Source organism: Monodelphis domestica, chromosome 4, assembly GCF_027887165.1.
Source record: "Monodelphis domestica isolate mMonDom1 chromosome 4, mMonDom1.pri, whole genome shotgun sequence".
In the NCBI taxonomy this organism is placed as follows: domain Eukaryota; kingdom Metazoa; phylum Chordata; class Mammalia; order Didelphimorphia; family Didelphidae; genus Monodelphis; species Monodelphis domestica.
In genome coordinates this window covers 233,468,378-233,487,234 of record NC_077230.1, presented here as the reverse complement: position 1 = coordinate 233,487,234, position 18,857 = coordinate 233,468,378, and the positions used below count along the sequence as shown (strand labels likewise).

General features: G+C 39.9%; 1 protein-coding gene across 1 annotated transcript in view; it reads right to left on the bottom strand.

The window, feature by feature from the left end:
• Positions 1 to 18,857, bottom strand: part of DSCAML1 (DS cell adhesion molecule like 1) — a 518,862-nt gene that overhangs the window by 125,618 nt on the left and 374,387 nt on the right. Inside the window, 1 exon segment of the mRNA XM_056794329.1 lies at positions 14,033 to 14,179. Within this exon segment, the coding sequence (XP_056650307.1) occupies positions 14,033 to 14,179 (147 nt within the window).

Here is an 18,857-nt window from a genome sequence, read left to right as displayed (position 1 = left end):
AGTTGCTGGTCTTTCTCTTCCAGTCATTGGAACCTCGTGGAAAGATGAAAGTCATGATGCCTAGTGATGGCTCAGGATGCGATGGATGACCTTGGTGTCTTCAATACCTAAACAAGCTCTAAGCACTCCACAGAGCCTGCTTCTGCTGCTTTCATGGCCCATTGGAACAACTTGTTCTCATATGACTATTTTATTTTTATTTTAAGCAATTCTAATTACAACATCTCTGTCTGATGCAAAAAATAAAACAAGAAATCTATAAAACTCTAAACTCTAAATAATGAAAAAGAAAGAACTTAAACAGTAAGCTAAATGTTAAGTCTATCTATATAAGCAAGGACTCTCAGGTAAAACCCACAAGTAAACATATATAGGAACCTTCACTCATTTAGTTGAGAATGAAAGTCAATAATAATGTCAATTATATGTAAAAATTGGTATGTTTAAAACTATATTACATGGACCTAAGGAAAAATAAATAAAATTGAGGCATGCATAAAACTGAGCAATTGAACAAAATTCACTTAAAACCCCTCCCTCAAGTTGCAGAGCTAAATAGTTTGCTTTGTCCTCAGAAACTTGTGATTAGGTGTTACTGATAGACCCAAAATCTGAAAAAAGCTTTTGTTGTTTTGACTGAAAAAGTAATGAGATTATGTGTCCTAAGGATGTTGTGGGTGAAGGCATCATTACTGGAATATGTGTATGTCTTCTCAAGGTGACTAGTCCACAGGATAGATCATAGATCCATTTAGTCACCCCCCCCCCCCCGGTTTTTAACAGGTCATCTGACTATTTTATTGGACACATCTTCACATGCTTGGCCCAATTTGACCTAACTTGGGCTCCCCCTAACTCACTGATGGGTTTGAAGCCCCTTAGTTACCTTCAAGCTGGTTCAGCCCATCTGCAGAGGCAGTTTTACTGGGCTGTGGCCACTGCACAAGCTACAACTTCTTGGAGCAGAGATGAGAGGTGAGCAGCAGGTAGATAACTGAAGGTGGAAGTGTATGGGGTATGTGGGGAATCCTCTGATACCAAAAAGTGGACTTATATGAACTGATACTACAATACTGGGGAAAGGAAAATGCTGACAATATTTTTCAAAAGGGAAGAGAACAATATTTACAAATTATAGGTCTCTGAGTTTGATTTCAATTCCTGAGAAAATTTTAGAAACGAGTGTTATACGCATGGTGGGTAAACACGTAGAAAGAGAACCAGTGGTTATAAAGAGTCAAAGAAAGGTCATGTCAGACTAACCTCATTTCCTTTTCTGGTAGGATTAGTAAATTAGTAGATGAGGGGAATTCTGTAGTATATTCTGCTTGGATTTTAGCAAGGTTTTTTTTATAAAGTATTTGATACAATTCTTATGGAGAAGATGGGGAGATATGAACTAGATGCTTATACAATTAGATGTATTCAGAACTGGTTGGATGGACAACTCAAAGAGTAGTTGTAATGGCTCAATGTCAGCCTGGCAGAAGGTCTTCAGTGGAGTGCCTTGGAGATCTGTGCTTGGTGTGGGATAGTTAACATATTGGTTGATAGTAGTGAAAAAGATCTTGACAGACTGGAGCATTGAGCTGAATCTACTAAAATAAAATTCAATAGGGATAAATGTAAAGTTTTGCATTTGGGTATAAATAATCAACTTCAGTAGTACAAGATGTGGGAGAGTTTGGGATTTTTAATAGACTACAAGTGCAATATAAGTCAACAATATCATGTAGCAGTCAAAAAAGGTAAGATATTCTTGGGTTGGCCAGCTATGTGGCACAGTGGATAGAGGGCCTGGTCTGGAGTCAGGAAGATCCATCTTCCTGAGTTCAAATCTGGCTTTAGACACTTAGATCCTGAGCAATCCATTTACCTGCTTGTCTCATCTGCAAAATGAGCTGGAGAAGAAAATGATGGCAAACCATGCCAGTGTCTTTGCCAAGAAAATGTCAAATGAGGTCAAGAAGAGTTGGACATGACAGAAACGACTGAACAACCATATATTTGGGTTGCTGGAAATAAAGAGGGGAGATAGTCCCATTGTACTCATTCATAGTATTATTTTTCATTCTGACCTAGTGATGGTGAAGGGTCTTGAGTCCTTATAATGAGGATCAGTTGAAGGAATGTTTAGTCTGGAGAAGAAAGGCCTCAGGAGGCCAATGATGGTTGTGTATACATACTTGAAGGGTGGTCGTGTGGAGGAAGGATTAGATTTTTTTCCTATATGGACCCAGAGGCCAGAACTAGGGATAACAGGTAGAAACTATGAAAAGACAAATTTAAGCTCAATGTTAGAAAAACTTCCTAGTGGGTGACCAGTTGTTCAGGATGTTGTACAAGGGATTTATGACTCAGGTAAAGGGGTTGGACTCACTGGACTTTATGGTACTTTTCACCTCTAATATTCTTGATGAAAGGTGGTATGGCATGACTTAAAGTATAATGGAATTGGAGTTAGGGTGCTCTGGGTTCCAAATCTTACCTCAGGCACTTATTTTCTCTGTGATAAGAATTATCCAAGTGGAGAATGGGCTTCCTCAAGAGGTAATTACCCTACAGGTTGCATTAGTTTTTGGCTGCTACATAATGCCTGGGTTCCCTCTTCTTGGTAGTCTTCAAGAAGAGGCTTGATGACCTCTTATTGAATATACTATAGTGGAGAGCACTTTTGTGAATAGGTTGGACTAGATGGCCACTGAAGTCCATTCCAACTTCCATATTCTGTGAGGTGTAGGATGTGCCCAAGGATACATGGTTAATAAGTAGTGGCCTCCTCCCTGGACTCTAGTCCAGGTCTTCTTTCTCCCAGTTTAAAGATCTTTTCATCATAGATGACTTCTGTCTATTAATAAGCATACATGTGGGTCACCATCTTCTCCCTCTTTGGTTCTGTGTACACCAACAGTAGTGATCTTCACACCTCATTTGCTGACAACACCATACTTTAGTTCCTTTGTTCTTCCTCCGTTCCCAGCACCATGCATTCCCATTGCTGCAGATTTATAGACAAAGGTGGGGTGACTACTTGTTCAGGATGATATAGAGGGTGTCTCTGACTTAGGAAGGGGGTTAGACTTGATGGACTTTGAAATCCTTTCTACATCTAATATTTTAAATTATGAAAGGCAGTGTGTCGTAATATATCAAATAATACAGCTAGATCAGAAAGCTCTGGGTTAAAATTCCACCCCCCCCACACTTACTGGCTATGTGATCCTAGGAAAGGTACTTTACCTTACTGTTCCTGATGTGGTATCTTCATTTGTAAAATAAGGGGGTTGAACTGGATGCCAGTCCATCTCTATATCTATGATTCTATGAATCCTATTTTATAGAGGAAGAAAGCGAAGTTCAGAGAAGTTTAGTAAGTGGTGGATCTGAGACTATACCCTAGATGTTCTAGTTCCAAGCCCAAGGCTCTTGCTACTATATCTAGAATCTTTTACTCCCATCTGTTATATTTGTAGGCTACTTCTTTGCTTTAACATTAGTGAGACAGAATCAGAAACATAGAAGGCAAGAAATCCTCTCATGTCATCAAAATTGGGAACGTTGACGTGGCTTTCAAAGGGTTGCAAAGTAATTTGCCTACATTATTTCATGTGAACTTTACCTTTTCCAAGTTGGTTCTACAGATATTATTATTATTGCCATTTTTACAGATCAGGGAACTGAGATTTAGATGGACTAAATGACTTGACAATGGCTAAACTGTTAGTATTAGATTCAGTATTTTAACTCATGTATCAGCTGACTCCAAGCCCAGTATGCTAGCCACTGGCATAACATGCTGTCTGTCCACTCTTAAATCAAAAGAAAAGATTTAGGGGGAATATCTGGGCAGCTGCTTTCTTCCTCCATCAGTATAGACAACAGAGAACTAACTGCATTAATTTGCCCTTATTTATACAATTCTTTGCAGGTACCTTATAGTTGGCTCTGAGGGCTATAAATGACATGTCCTCATCTGTAAAATGGAGATAAGTATACCTAAGTTGCCAGTCTTACAAGGTTGTGAGGAATTCACTCTGTAAGCCAAAAAATGGCTATATAAGTGTGACCTATTCTTCTTGAATATGAGTCTTAACTTCATCAGAACTGATAACTTCTCTAGACTGGAGATTAGATCTCTTCTTTCCTTGGGGTCCCTTCCTTCTCAACTCAGAGTAGACATTGCCTATGAAAGGTGCTCCATCAAGGGGGTTGGGTGGCAGGTGGATTGGTTTTTCTTTAGAAGAGATGAAATCATCCACTGTAGAACTTGAGAATATTAATGCTAGAATAGATCTTGGAAATCATCAAATGGAACTTTTTAAATTTATAATGAGTAAACTGAGTCTCGGAGGGAAATAGCTTATACAATTTCAGGCAGTTGGTTATCAGCAGACTCCTTCCTATTATCCTAAATTTTGCTATTAATGCTCTTTCCATTATTCTGCTTATCAGCCCTTCCCACAAGAAGGAGCTAGAGAGTAAGATGAACACATTTTCACTGCTGGCTGACCATAGATTGACTCATCTAGGCTAAGTAGGTGAATAGACTGATGGTTAAGGGAAGGCATTATGATCCTGGTGGATCCTTCAGATCCATTCCGTGGGATAGCCTTGAAGCTAGGATCAATGTTTAATGAAGTCCTTTGGGTACCCGAAGTAATTGAATCTTCACAAATAGCATCCAAGATGGACCCACCTTTTATTGAATTCTGGCCAACAATGAACAATTGTAAAGCAGCCTCTGCTACTTACTGGTACATCTCACTCATCCTCAGTGGAAAGGGATAATTGGGAAAGTTAAAATAGTCTCTAGTAATAAAAGTATTATATTTTATGAGGTTTATTAAAGATTATTAGAAATCAAGGATACAAAAAATAAACCATGTGTCTAGGCTGATTAGCCCATTCATAGCCTACTTACTACATGTTGCAATCTCCGAATAGAGGAAGAGAGAGCCGCATGTGAGCATAGAAGAGGAAGAGGAGGCTTTTGGGAGGCAGAGAGCCCATTAAATACTAAATTGTGATCTCCCCCAGGTGGAGACTCAGGTGAGATTATAGGGAATTCTGGGAAGTACCAAGGACTTCTGGGAATTGAAGTCCAGGTTTCAAGTCTCCATTTTACATAATAAAGTTTGGCACTGAAAAGGACCTTTGAGATCTTCAGATCATATTTTTAGAGTTGGCAGGGGCCATATAAACATGTGTGTCTAAATACACACATATCTCTATCTATGAAAAGGGAAGGGAAGAACACAGAAGGGAATGGAAGGGGGGAAAGGGAAGGGAGAGGATGGACAGAGAAAAGAAGGAAAGGAAGAGAAGAACAAGGAAGGGGAGGACAGGAAAGGGAAGGACTAGGAAGGGAAGGGAAGAGTAGAGAAGGGAACGACAGGGAAGAGAAGGGCAGGAGAGGGAAGGATAGGGAAGGAAAGGGAAGCTACACACACATATAGACACATACACTCACATATCATGGGTTATTACAAAGACATTTAGTTTAACATTCTCAAGATCATCCAGAACAACCTCCTTATCTGACATATGTGGAAGCTGAAGACAAGGAGTGAAGTGATATTTTTACGGTCCCACAAGTATCAGAACTCAGATATGAGTCCAGGTCTTTGAAGTTCAAATCAAGGGCCTTTTCTGTTGTCCCATGATTCTTCTGAGGGAAGTAACACAAATTTTCTCTCTTTTATGGAATGTCTCAGACAGGGGAGATGATCAGAGCTATAAGTAGGAATTCTGGCACTTGGCGCAAATTTAGTTAAACTGGGGGAAGGTGGAAGGAGTCTTGATTCAGTCAGTTGGATATAGTTTTCTCTGGCAGAAATGGATGGCAGCAAAGGTAGGTTTCAGGAAATGGGTATCTTGGTGGCAGTATCCTCAAAGGATGGCAAACCAGGGCTGGCAGAGGTGGGTGGGACTAAGGGTTACTATGGGTAGATGAAGAATATTCCCAGGGGCGTTTGTTCCCTTTGGTGTCCTGGAACAACATCTTGATTGCACCACACTCTCTCCCCTTTTCCCACTCAGGTTAGGTGAGCCCTCAATCCTCCCTCCTTTATAGACATTCTTCTCTAGATCCTCCCCTTTAGCAAGGCTCCATGGCCTCTTTCCTCACTGACCACAGGAATTGGCAGGATACTGTATCCTGGAAGAATTACTCAGTGCCACACTTAAATTTAATAAAACATACAAATTCTGTGGCATACTGCAAAATTTACGAGCAGAGGGGCTGTTAAGATGGCCAAGGAAGGGTTGGAAAGTGGGGTGCAAGGGGGGAGGGGATTAATCACTGAGTCTCAGGCGTGAAATTAAATTCCAAACCTCTTTCACTACTTCAGGGCAGAAGTAAAATGCTTCAATGTGTACATGGTGACAGCCAGAGGGGATGGGGCATTGCCAGTTCCAATGCCTGGGCGGGGAGACAGATGGTTCTGCCTCCAAGAAAGGTTAGGGACATTCTGAGAGGGTCTCATATATTATTATGTAGGGGACAGGTGATGGGCAGAGCCTGGAGGTTCAGGACAAAGACAACCCTCATGATGGCTGATGTGAAAGGTTGACACTTCCCAGAGCTGGTGGAAACAGAGCTCATAGTCCTGGTGTATCCATGATTTCACACGCGCATGCACACACACACACACACACACACACACACACACACACACACACACAACTTAATAGGGTCACTTCCTTGGGGCTGCAATTTGGTGGAATGTGCAAGAGAAGAAAGGGAGGGGCCTGGTGGTGTCAGAGAAGGTAGTAACCAGAAGGCCTTTTCCTGAAGCTACCCCACCCCCCTGTGACTGACCACCTGGGAAGCCAGGCTCAGATGCTCAATATAGAGGCAGTTTAGAATGGTGGAAAGAGTTTTGGAGCTGAAGTCAAGAGATGTGAGTTTGAATCCTATTTCCAATACATATTAACTGTGACTGTAAACATGTAAATTCTCTGGGCTTGAGTTTCATCATCGATAAAGTATTTATACTAATACTGAAGGGAAAAAGAGGAAAGAGGATAACAGTTCAGATTCTTGCACTGCTTCTTACTACTTTTAGCAAATCACTTGGGCAAGCACTCTCTGCCTCATTTTCCTTATTTACTTATATTTCCTTCTGTAAGTTATGGGACTTGCATGAAATGAGATCTTTAAGCCCTAAAGTTATGACTGTATATTCCCTAGATACCTTAGAGAGCCATTGTAGGGAGAATGCTTTGTAAAACAACATAGAAATCTGGGGTGCAGCTAGATGGCTAGTGGATAGAGAGCCAGTAAGAGTTTAAAAAATATATAGAGAGAAATCTGGATTATTATTATATAGAACAAAGACCTAGGAAGCTGTGCTGGAGCCTGGTCAGATTAGGAATATTTTAGAATAAAACTCTTGTCTTCTATCACTTAACAATTTGGTTCTCTGTAAATTATCTGATTGGGGCACCTAGGTGGTGTAGCAAATATAATGCCTGGCCTTGGAGTTAGGAAAACTCATCTTCCTGAGTTCAAACCTGGCCTCAGACACTTACTAGCTGGTTGACCCTGGGTAAATGACTTAGCCCTGTTGGCCTCAGTTTCCTTATCTGTAAAATGAGCTGGAGAAGGCAATGGCAAAGCACTCCAGTATCTTTGCCAAGAAAACCCCAAATGGTACCACAAAGAGTCAGACACAACTGAACAACAAAAGATTATTTGATAATGATCTCTCCTGCTTCTCACATCCCACTTCATAAAACACTTTGTTTTGTATTTCTCAGATTGCATTTAAAAAAAAAACCCTTTCTTTACCTTCTATCCTAGAATCAATACTAAATATCAGTTCCAAAACAGAAGAGTGATAAAGGTCAGGCAATTGGGGTTAAGTGACTTGCCCAGAGTTACATAGTTAGGAAGTGTCTGAGGCAAGAAGTGAGCCTAGGGTCTCCTATTTCCAGGCCCAGCTCTTTATCCATTGAGCCACTTATCTGCCCCTTCAAATGCACTTATCATATAACATTGTCTATTATTATAGCAGCCATATAATATTGCTCCTTATAGCAAACCTTCAAAAGTGATGGTGTTATATTGCCCAACTAGAATGTAAGCTCCATGGGGTCAGAGATTACATCAACTCTAAAATTTGTACCTTACTAACACAGAGCTCTCAGCCTGCATTAAGTGCTTAATAAATGTCTGCTGCATTGTATTATTATTTTATTTTATTTTATTTTCTCATTTCCCCAGTTATTAACAAAATTCTTTTTGAAAAAATAAAACAAAATAAAAACAAACCACCACCACCACTAAAATAAAAAATAAAAAACCCAGTCTCTTTCTCAGGTTAACAAAGAAGAAAGGGGGCCTGTGTAGATGAGCCACAGAGAACTGAGAGAAGCGGATAACTCTGAAGGTCAGAGAAGGATTAGTAGTAGTAGGAGAGGGAGAGTGATAATGGCTGTACTAGCTTGGGGTGCAGAGCCCTATACTTAAAGAAATAGAGAAAGCTTTCAACAGGAGACAGAGGAAAGAGCCTTGCCTCAGGATTCTGGAGAACAAAGGTTCTAATCCTGGCCTGGCCATTTGCTACCTGTATAATACTGGGCAAGTCATTTAACCTCCCTGAGATTCAGTTTTCCTAGGTGTAAGATGGCCTCTAGGGTTCCTTCCCCCCCCCTTCTTTTTTCACTAGTAAGACTTTTTTTATTTGAAAAATGCTATTTAATTAATTAATTTAAAATATTTTTTCCATGGTTACACGATTCATGTTCTTTCCCACCCCCCTCCTATAGCCAATGAGCAAAATTCCACTGGGTTTTACATGTGTCATTGATCAAGACCTATTTCCATATTATTAATATTTGTACTAGAGTGATCATGCAGAGTCTACATCCCCAATCATATTCCCATCAAATAGGGTTCCTTTTAACTATAAATCTTCGAGGTCTGCAGTGCTGACCTTTTCCTTACCAGGCTTGCCTTCTTTTAATAAAAGTTTAATTTATATTTTCAAATAATAAGTATTCATTTTTTCTTCCTTTCAACCTCCAATTGAAAAGGCAAGAAAACCCCCTTGTAATGAATATGCATATTTAATAAAAATTCCTGCACTGACCTCATTCTAAAATGCACATCTCATTCTGAATATGCAAGATGCATTATGCATTTTGTATCTATCACCTGTCTGTCAGAGAAATAACCCGCTTCATCATTGGTCCTGTGGAATAATGCTTGATCACTGCATTCAATGATCAGAGTCCTTAAAGCTTTTGAGGTTGTTTACAATGTTGTCTAGCCTTTGCAACATTTTTGTTATTATATAAATCGTTCTGGTTCTGCTTACTTTATTCTGTATCAGTTCATAAAAGTCTTCCTACATGTCTGTGAAACCATTCTTTTCATAATTTCTTAAGATGTAATAATATTCTATTACATGTATATATTGTACTTGGGTTAGCCATTCCAAAATTCATGGGTATTCCCTTAGTTTTTGGTCTTTTGTCACTGCAAAAAGAACTTTTAAATCGGAAGTTCCATTTTATAAATTATTTTTTCAAGACCTTCTCGCTCTCTTACTCTTCCCTCTCTCCACTCCACTAAGAAGGAAAAAAAAATCCCAACCAAACAAAAAGCAAAAAAATCCCTTCTTACAAATATGTATTATATATATATAGTCAAGCAAAATACATTGTTGCAGTGGCCAAATCCATTAAAAAAAGTCTCAATCTGCCCTCTATCAATTTCCTATAAGGAGATAGGTAACCTATTTTATCTTGAATCCTTTGGAATCATGCCATGGTTGGTCATTGCATTTATTAGAGGTCCTAAGACTTTTAAAACTGATTGTCTTTATAATATTGTTATTGTATGAAAATTGTTTTCCTGTCCTTCTACCTCTAGAGAGAGAATTGTTGAAGTCAGATGGATGCAGATCAAAGAATATTATTTTTCACATCAGTGTAGTTATCATTATATTCTAGGGTTTTGTATGACTGGGCTCTTATAATAATGACCAAAATGGAAGTGTTTTGCATGATAATAAAAATTAAATTAAATAAAAAAAAAGAAAATTGTTTCCCTGGTTCTTTTCAGTTCACTTTGCTATCAGTTCATACAAATCTTTCTGGTTCTCTCTAAAATTATTCCCTTTGTCATTTCTTATAGGACAACAGTATTCCATCACATTAATATACCATAAATTGTTCAGCTATTCCTCAATTGATGGGCACCTCCTCTGGTTTCCAATTCTTTACTACCACAAAAAGAGTTGTAATAAATATTTTTTGTACATATATGTCTCTTTCTTCTTTTATCTTTTTTTTTGGGGGGGTATAGACTAAGTAGTGCTATTACTAGATCAAAGGATGTGCACAATTGAATAGCTTTTGAGGCATAGTTCCAAATTGCTTTCCAAAATGACTTAAGACTAGTTCTCAGCTCAACCAACGCTGCATTAATAATGTACCTGTTTTTCACATAACCTTCCAACATTTATCATTTTCCCTTTTTCTTTTTGCCAAAATTTCCAATTTAATGGGGGTGAGGTTGAATTTTTGAGTTGCTTTAATATCTATTTTTCTAATTATTAGTGATTTGGAAACTTTAACCCCATCTGGCTATTGATAGCTTGAGTTTCTTCCTTTAAAAACTGTCTGTTTATATTCTTTAACCAGTTATCAAAATTGGGGGAATTGCACTTATTCTTTCAAATTTGAAACCATTTCCTAAGTATCTTAGAATTATCAGAAAAACTTGTTGCAAAGATTTTTCCCATTTGCCTGTTTCTATTCTAATTTTAGCGATATTGTATTTAGCTATATTCTGTTTGCATAAAACCTGTATAATGTTACATAATCGAAATTTTCCATTTTACCTTCTGTGACCCTCTCTATCTCTTTCAGTTATAAATTCTCCTATCTCTAGATCTGATAGATACTTTCTTTCTTGCTTCTCTTGAGGTTCCTTCTTTATACCTGCTCATGAAGCTGGATTTCTTTCTTTCTTTCTTTCTTTTTTTTAATAACCCTTACCTTCCACCTTGGAGTCAATGCTGTGTATTGGTTCCAAGCAGAAGAGTGGTAAGGGCTAGGCAATGGGGGTCAAGTGACTTGCCCAGGGTCACATAGCTAGGAAGTGGCTGAGGCCAGATTTGAACCTAGGACCTCCCATCTCTAGGCCTGGCTCTCAATCCACTGAACTACCCAGCTCCCCCATGAAGCTGGATTTCTAGGGGCTCTGAGGGCTTAGGCCACTGTTACTTCTCCAACGTGACTTGCCCAGGGTCATACAACTAGGAAGTGTTTGAGGTCAGATTTGAACCTAGGACCTCCCATATATAGATTGTTTGTATTTATTATTGTTAATAATTTCTACTAATGGTTTCTTGACCCCATCCCACACAGATATGATAGTAGAGGGGAAAAGATGTTCCCTGGGACAAAGCCCCTAGGTTGATTTCTTCCTACCCTAATGTGCAGAAAGGTCAGGTTGTCTCAAGGCACGGTCCCACCAAAGGGTTTATCCTAGTGATACCTGACTCAGTGGGACTTAGAAGGCTTACTTCTATGTTACGTGAGTGGCATGAAAATATGATGCAAAATACCATTAAGCTCCATTTATAGTTTTGTAGTGAATCTCTCAAGTACCCCAAATCCCTTACCTTCCATCTTAGAATCAATACTGGTTCCAAAACCAGTTTTGTTTTTGGAACCAGAATCCAAAACTGGTTCCAAAACAGAAGAGTGGTAGGGGCTAGGCAGTAGGTAGTAGACAAGTAGACTTGTCTAGGGTCATACAATTCAGGTAGATTTAACAATAGGACCACAGACCCACCATGGAAGACACTTACAGTAAGGAGAACTTGTCACAGTATTCCAAGTTGGAAGAGACCTCAGAGGTCCAATCCATTTTGAATGGTGATTCTTTCTCTAGTAATCTCAACAAATAGTCATTCAACTTCTGCTTGAAGAATTTTAGGGAAGAGGACCTCACTACCTTCTGGGATAGCCCATTCCAGTACTGAAAAATTCTAATTGTTAGGGAAAATTCCTTTATATGGAGCCTAAGTCTGCCTCTTTGCCATTTCCTCCCGTTGCTCCCCCTGGGGCTAAGCAGAGCAACTTGACAATTTATCAGATACTTGGTGACAGTTCTCACATGTTCCTCCCTCCGCTGAAATGTTCTCTTCTCCAATCCCTTCTAGTTCTTCCCTCCAAGCTTTCCTGGTTTTGAGATCCCTCCTCTGAACACACTCTCACTTTTTAACATCCTCTCTGAACATGGTGCCCAGATGTGTTCTACTGAGGGCTCAGTGCTTCCATCCCTCCTTCTGGGCCCCTGTCCAGGTAATCTGCAAGTGAGCGTGTTAGCTTCTTTCCTCTCTCCATCAAACTGCAATTCCCTTGGTGCTACCCGTGCTCTTTTGGCATCAGCAGCACTTTGCTTCTGGGCCCTTGTCGCTGCTTCACCTGTTGTGCATCTGAACTGATTCTGCAGATTAGGAAAGAGCTCAAGAAATCATGCTCCTGACAACTGGAACTGGGATTCAAATGGAGGGTCTTGCACTTATATAGCCGGCATTTATGGAGTGCTTAGAAGTTGGCACTTCATATATGTTATCCCATTTAAACTCCAAAGCAACTCTGAGACAGATAATATTATCAACCCCATTTTATAGTTAAGGAAACTGAGGTCAAGGAAGGAAAGAAGGAAGGAATGAAATCAGCATTTATTAAACACTGCCCATCAGGCAGTAGGAAAGCTAGGTGATACAATGAATAGAGCACTGGGTTTGGGATCAGGATGACTCCTCTTGAGTTCAAATCCTGCCTCAGACACTTATTAGCTATGTGACCTCACCTAAGTCCCTTAACCATACTAACTGTGTGACCTGGGGCAAATCACTTAGCTTCTGTTTGCCTTTTTTCTCTCAGTCTTGTTTGCCACCTTTATTTATCTAAATAAATAAAGATAAATAAATCAGCCCTGAAAAGTGTTGGAGGGATGAACACTGATATCAGTGTAGAGGAGGGATAGTGTAAGCTTGCATGTGACATTGAGGACCAAAAATTTATAAACTCACCAAAGTGAGGTGGCACTTGTTTTCCTGACAAGGAGGAAAGAACCTGCCGTAAAAGATGGCAAGCAGATCTCTTTGTGACAGGGCAGGAAGGAACCAAGTGGTCACTATAACACCTGTTTCTTCTTTTGTAAAATGAGCTGAAAAAGGAAATAGCAAACCTTTCCAGTATCTTTGCCAAGAAAACCCAAATGAGATCATGAAGAGTCAGACACAACTCAGTGACAATAAAAATATGTCAAATGTTGTGCTAAGGACTTTATGAATGTTATCTCAATTTGATCTTCTTAACAACCCTGAGGAGGAAGCATGTTCATTATCTTCATTTTACATTTTGGGGGAGGGTAGAAGTGACTAGAGTAGGGTGACACTGTTAATGATGTATCTGAGGCAGGATCCAAATCCAGTTCTCCTCACTCCAAATTCTAAGTTTGTGCTACCCTGTACACTGTACTCTATTATCTTTCAGGGTGGGAGCTGGCAGAGTTTTTCATCCCTTGGTTTAGCTTTGAAGAAGGTAGTGTCATTTCAGTTCCATGATGAGGCATCCCAATAGGACTCAGATGGAGGTTTTTATTGTATCTTGTATATCTATACTTATATGTCCATCAGTCTCTCTCTGTCTCTGTCTCTGTCTCCCTCTCTCTGTCCTTGAAGGGTTCTCCTTTTAGGGATACAGAGTATATCAGGACTACATTATATCTTACAAATCACCTCCAAATGTTGCTTGGTGAGTATCTTTAAGTTTCATGGCTAAGTGTCATTTTCCCAAAACTGTAGATGTCTTCAGGATTGAACCTCTGTATTCCAATTCTTCCATTCCCAATTCCTAGCCCTTTGCATATGTGGTGGGTACGTGGTGCTGACAATGATTCCTGGATTTTGCACTGAAAATTCTCCCTTTTAAATTCCCCATGTCTGATTGTGACACATCTCCCATCCCCACCCTGGCCCAATAAGGACACATTGCCTACCTGACACTGAGAGTCGGGCCCCATTACTTTGGCGGGTCTCACCACTGTACTTGTGTTTGGTGATGCAGCGGTATGTAGACAGGGCATCCTCCTTCTGCACATCTGAGATATACAGCCCACCGTGGAAAGTAATAAAAAACCTATTTTCTGGAGACACAAATGAGAGAGAAGTAGCTTATTAGTTGACTGGCCTGGCATTAGAGCCTAAGAGCAAGTCCCAGGCTGCCACACTGGAAAAGGGTACCCCACTAAATAAAAGCACAGGAGTAAATCTGTTATAGGGGAGAATACTCCATGCAAATGAAAATTTTACTAATGCACATAGATGTCAAGAATTACAGTCAAACATCCATCCATCCCTCCATCCATCCATCCGTCCATCCGTCCGTCCATCCATCCATCCAACCATCTATCTATCCATCCATCTATCCATCCACTCATTCAAGAAACACTTATGAAATTCTTGTTATAGGTCAGGTATTGTGCTAGACATTGGCTATACAAAGACAAAAACAAAAGTCTTTGCCTTCATGAAACAATGTATACACAGAAATATATAAAGTAAATATAAAAAAATAGGGCAGGTTAACAACTGAAGAGATTAGGAAAGGCCTCATCTAGGACATAGGACTTGAGTTCACTTTTGAAAAAAGTGATGTACTCTAGAAGGTAGAGATAAGGAAGGAGAGAATTCCAGGCAAGATAAATAATAGTGAAAAAGCCTAGAGATAAGAGTTGGACTGTCTTGTACAGAGAATAGGCGACAGGCCATTTTGCCTGGAATAGAGGATATAGGAGGGAATCACCTATAATAACCCTGGAAAGATAGGCTAATGCTGGACTGTGAGTATTTTATTCTTTTTTTTAAGCTACTTTATTTTTCCAATCACATGTAATAACAATTTTCCACATAAGTTTTCTGAGGTTATAAGATCTAAATTGTGTCTGTCTCCCTCCTTCCCTTCCCTCCCTCTTCCTGGAGATGATAAGCAATTTGATTTAGTGATACATTATCATGCAAAACCTATCTCCAGATTGTTCATTGTTGCAAGAGGATGTGAGGATTTAATTCTAAAGTCAAGAGAAGACTTCCAGAGCCTCTTGAGAGATTTGGTTAGACCTTTGATTCGTACAAATTGTCTAACTTCTTGAAACTTCAGTTTCCTCATCTGCAAAATGAGGAAGATGAATTAGATTATCACTAAGGCCTCTTCCAATGTTAGGTCTTAGAGAAAGATGAGCTGTTCTCTCCTATAGGCCATCTGTGTGTATGGCAAAATTATTGGTCAGTACATTCAGGTGTCAATTGAAAGTTTGCCTGACTATCGATGGGCACTAAGGGGAAGTTTAAGATCTCAGAGATATGCCATCTGTGGACAGTTAGGTGGCATACTGGATAAAATTTAGGGCTTGGGATCAGAAAAATCTGAGTTCAAATCCTGTCATTTACTACCTCTGTAACCCAGGACAAGTCATTTAAACTCTCTTAATTGTAATGTGGAAGAACTCTTAGACTTGTGTTGATTGGCTCCTAAGGGCACAACTAATGAGCACTGTGTACAAGTTTGCTGACACGTTAGGGGAACCCCCCACCCCGAATTTCCTAATGTTCAGTGCTGCTCAGAAGTGTTTTAGGCTTGAGAGATAATGAATTCTTCCTCTCTTGAGGTATTCAGATGAAGACCTGCAGAGTGCCTTGTTCTGGGTACTTTAGAGAAGATTTTTATTTCAGGTATAATTTGGATTCTCAATCAGCCAGTCATCAACAAATAATTACTAAGCATCTACCATGTGCCATACAATGTGTTAGATATTAAGGGTTCAAGGACAATATGAAATAGTATCTGCCCTCAAAGACTTTACAATCTATTGGAAGAAACAAGTTCTCTCTCTCTCTCTCTCTCTCTCTCTCTCTCTCTCTCTCTCTCTCTCTCTCTGTCTCTGTGTATGTGTCTCTCTCTATGTCTTTCTCTTTCTCTCTCTCTCTACATATATATATATATATATATATATATATATACACACACACACACACACACACATATACATATACACATAAAGACAGATAGCATAGTGATTGGGAGCTGGCCTCCAGCCTAAAAGACCTAGGCTCAAATCCTGCCTCTGACACAAACTGACTGCGTAATCTGAGTAAGTCACTTAACTTTCTTTGTTCACTAGGCAACTTTTTTTGGTTTGTTTTTAAATTTTATTTAGTTTAGAATATTTTTCTTTGTTACAAGAGTCATGTTCTTTCCCTTCCCTCCCCCTACTCCCTCCCGTAGCTGACATGAAATTCCACTGGGTTTTACATGTGTCCTTGATCAGAACCTATTTCCATATTGTTATGTTTGCACTAGAATGATCATTTACAGTCTACATCCCCAACCATATCCCCATCAACCCATGTGATCAAGCAGGTGTTTTCTTCTGTGTTTCTGCTCCCACAGTTTTCCCTCTGAATGTGGATAGTGGTTTTTCTCATAAATCCCTCAGAATTGTCCTGGATCACTGCTTTGCTACTAATGGAGAAGTTCATTACATTCAATTGTGCCACAACGTATCAGTCTCTGTGTACAATGTTCTCCTGGTTTTGCTCCTCTCACTCTGCATCAATTCCTGGAGGTTGTTCCAGTCTTCATGGAATTCCTCCACTTTATTATTCCTTTGAGCACAACAGTATTCCATCACCAACAGATACCACAATTTGTTTAGCCACTCCCCAATTGAAGGGCATCCCCTCATTTTTCATTTTTTTTTTTGTCTAGGCAACTTTCTAAGACTATAAATTGCAAGGAAGGTGACAAACTACTTTGATAGAAGTGGTTTCTTCATCCAGGAGTTACTTCTTTATAATCAGTGATATTAGTCTAGTCTAGTCCCCAAATCATTTCACTGGATATATGTACACACACACACACATGCATGCATACACAAAATAAATATCTTCATTTGCCTAAGTGTTCCCTTTGTACCTTCAGTATCTTCACTGGTAAACTCTCATTTCTCTGTAAGATCATAGGACCATAGATTCAGAGTTGGTAGGGTCCTTTGAAATCATTGAGTCCAACATCTTCATTTTATGAATGAGGAAATGAAAAAGATGAAAATGAAGAGGTTTGCCCAATGTCACCCAGCTGAGTTGAGATTTGAACCCAGGTCTTTCCAATTCCAAGTCTGGCATTTCATCCTCTGTGATGTGCTGACTGGCTGGACATGTTCCTTAAAGTTCATATAACAGGCAAGAGTTTTCAGAGATCACAGATTATTTCCTTTCTTCTCTCTCTTTTTTAAAACTCTTATTTTCTGTCTTAGAATCAATACTGTGTATCAGTTCCAAAGCAGAAGAGTGGTAAAGGCTAGACAACGGGGGTTAAGTGGCTTGCCCAGGGTCACATAGCTAGGAAGTGTCTGAGGTAAGATTGGAATCCAGGACCTCCCATCTCTAAACCTGGCCTTAATCCATGGAGCCACCCAGCTGCCCTTTCTTCTCCTTTTAGATATCTCCATAGAGTCAAAGGTAGAAAAAGACTGACATCCAGTTACTCTGCAGGCTAGTCTTCACCTGTTACTTTCTGATTCAGGAGTGGTCTTCATCCCTGGAGCTTCTCCTTATGCTTTCATGGTAGCTTCTACAGCACTGCTGCAGAACTCCCCACTCCAACAATTATAGCAACAATTCCTTACAGTTGTAGCTCACTGCCTATATTACAGAGTGTTTTCACATCTGTTAATGTATTTGATCCTCATGTGTTCCTGGAGTTGTCTAGGCAGGAGTCGTTGTACTCATTTTACAGATGAGCAAGTTGAGGTCCATAGAGATTGTGATTTGACCAATGTAACCTGACTAAAAATCATCTTTTCTACTTGAAAAGCAGAGATTTCCTACAGAAAGTGAAGAGGAATGGATGATGGGATGATAAAGTTTAGAGTTATAAAGGAGTGAGTAGCCAGGTGGCCCGAAGGATAGAAAGCCAGATCCAGAGATGGGAGGCCCTGAGTTCAAATCTGATCTCAACTACTCCCCATCTATGTGACCTGGGTGAGTCACTTAAGCCCCACTGCCTAGCCCTTACCACTCAAGATACAGTATTAATTCTAAAATGGAAGGTAAGGGTTTAAATTAAAAAAAAAAAAGAAAATTAGAGGAAAAGACAATACTTAACTTAAATTCACTCTTGGCACCTCAGACCTTTTCAGTGATACAGATATTTGCCTGGGCATTGGGAAGGACCATTCTTGATCTCCTTCAATCACTGACTGGGCATATGGCTTCTCATCCCATTGGGACAATGGGCCTAATGCCCTTTTTCCTAAAGGAAGTGAAGTTCCCCAGGCCCAGATATCAATTCCCCCCAGTTCCTCAACTTGGAACAAACTGGGCCCAGTGTTGTGCTCATTCTCTACTGAAGTGAACTTTCTCAATTCCTTCACCAACTAATGTGTCAGAGGCAGGATTTGAACTCTGGTCTTCCTGACTCCAAGATTATCCCCTCCAAGACTGACACTATTCCCTGAAGGGGAACAAGTAACAGACAGAATGACCTTGTGAGCTTTGAAAGTTGGAAGAACCATTAAAGGCCCTCCCAGCAACCGGAGCTGATGAGAAGCCAGTACCGAGTGGCTTGCTTGACCCAGCTGGGCTGTGAGTCAAACTGCATCCACAAGGGAATGGTTCATCCATCACCTATGCCATCCCTTAAAGGGACCTTCACAGGAACTCTTTGAAGGGAGAAAAGGACTCCCAAGAAGCAGCGTTCTGTAACAATTACTTTACGGACTTCCCTCTGTCTAGGGTCTGGAGTGTAGGCAAAGGAGAGCATGC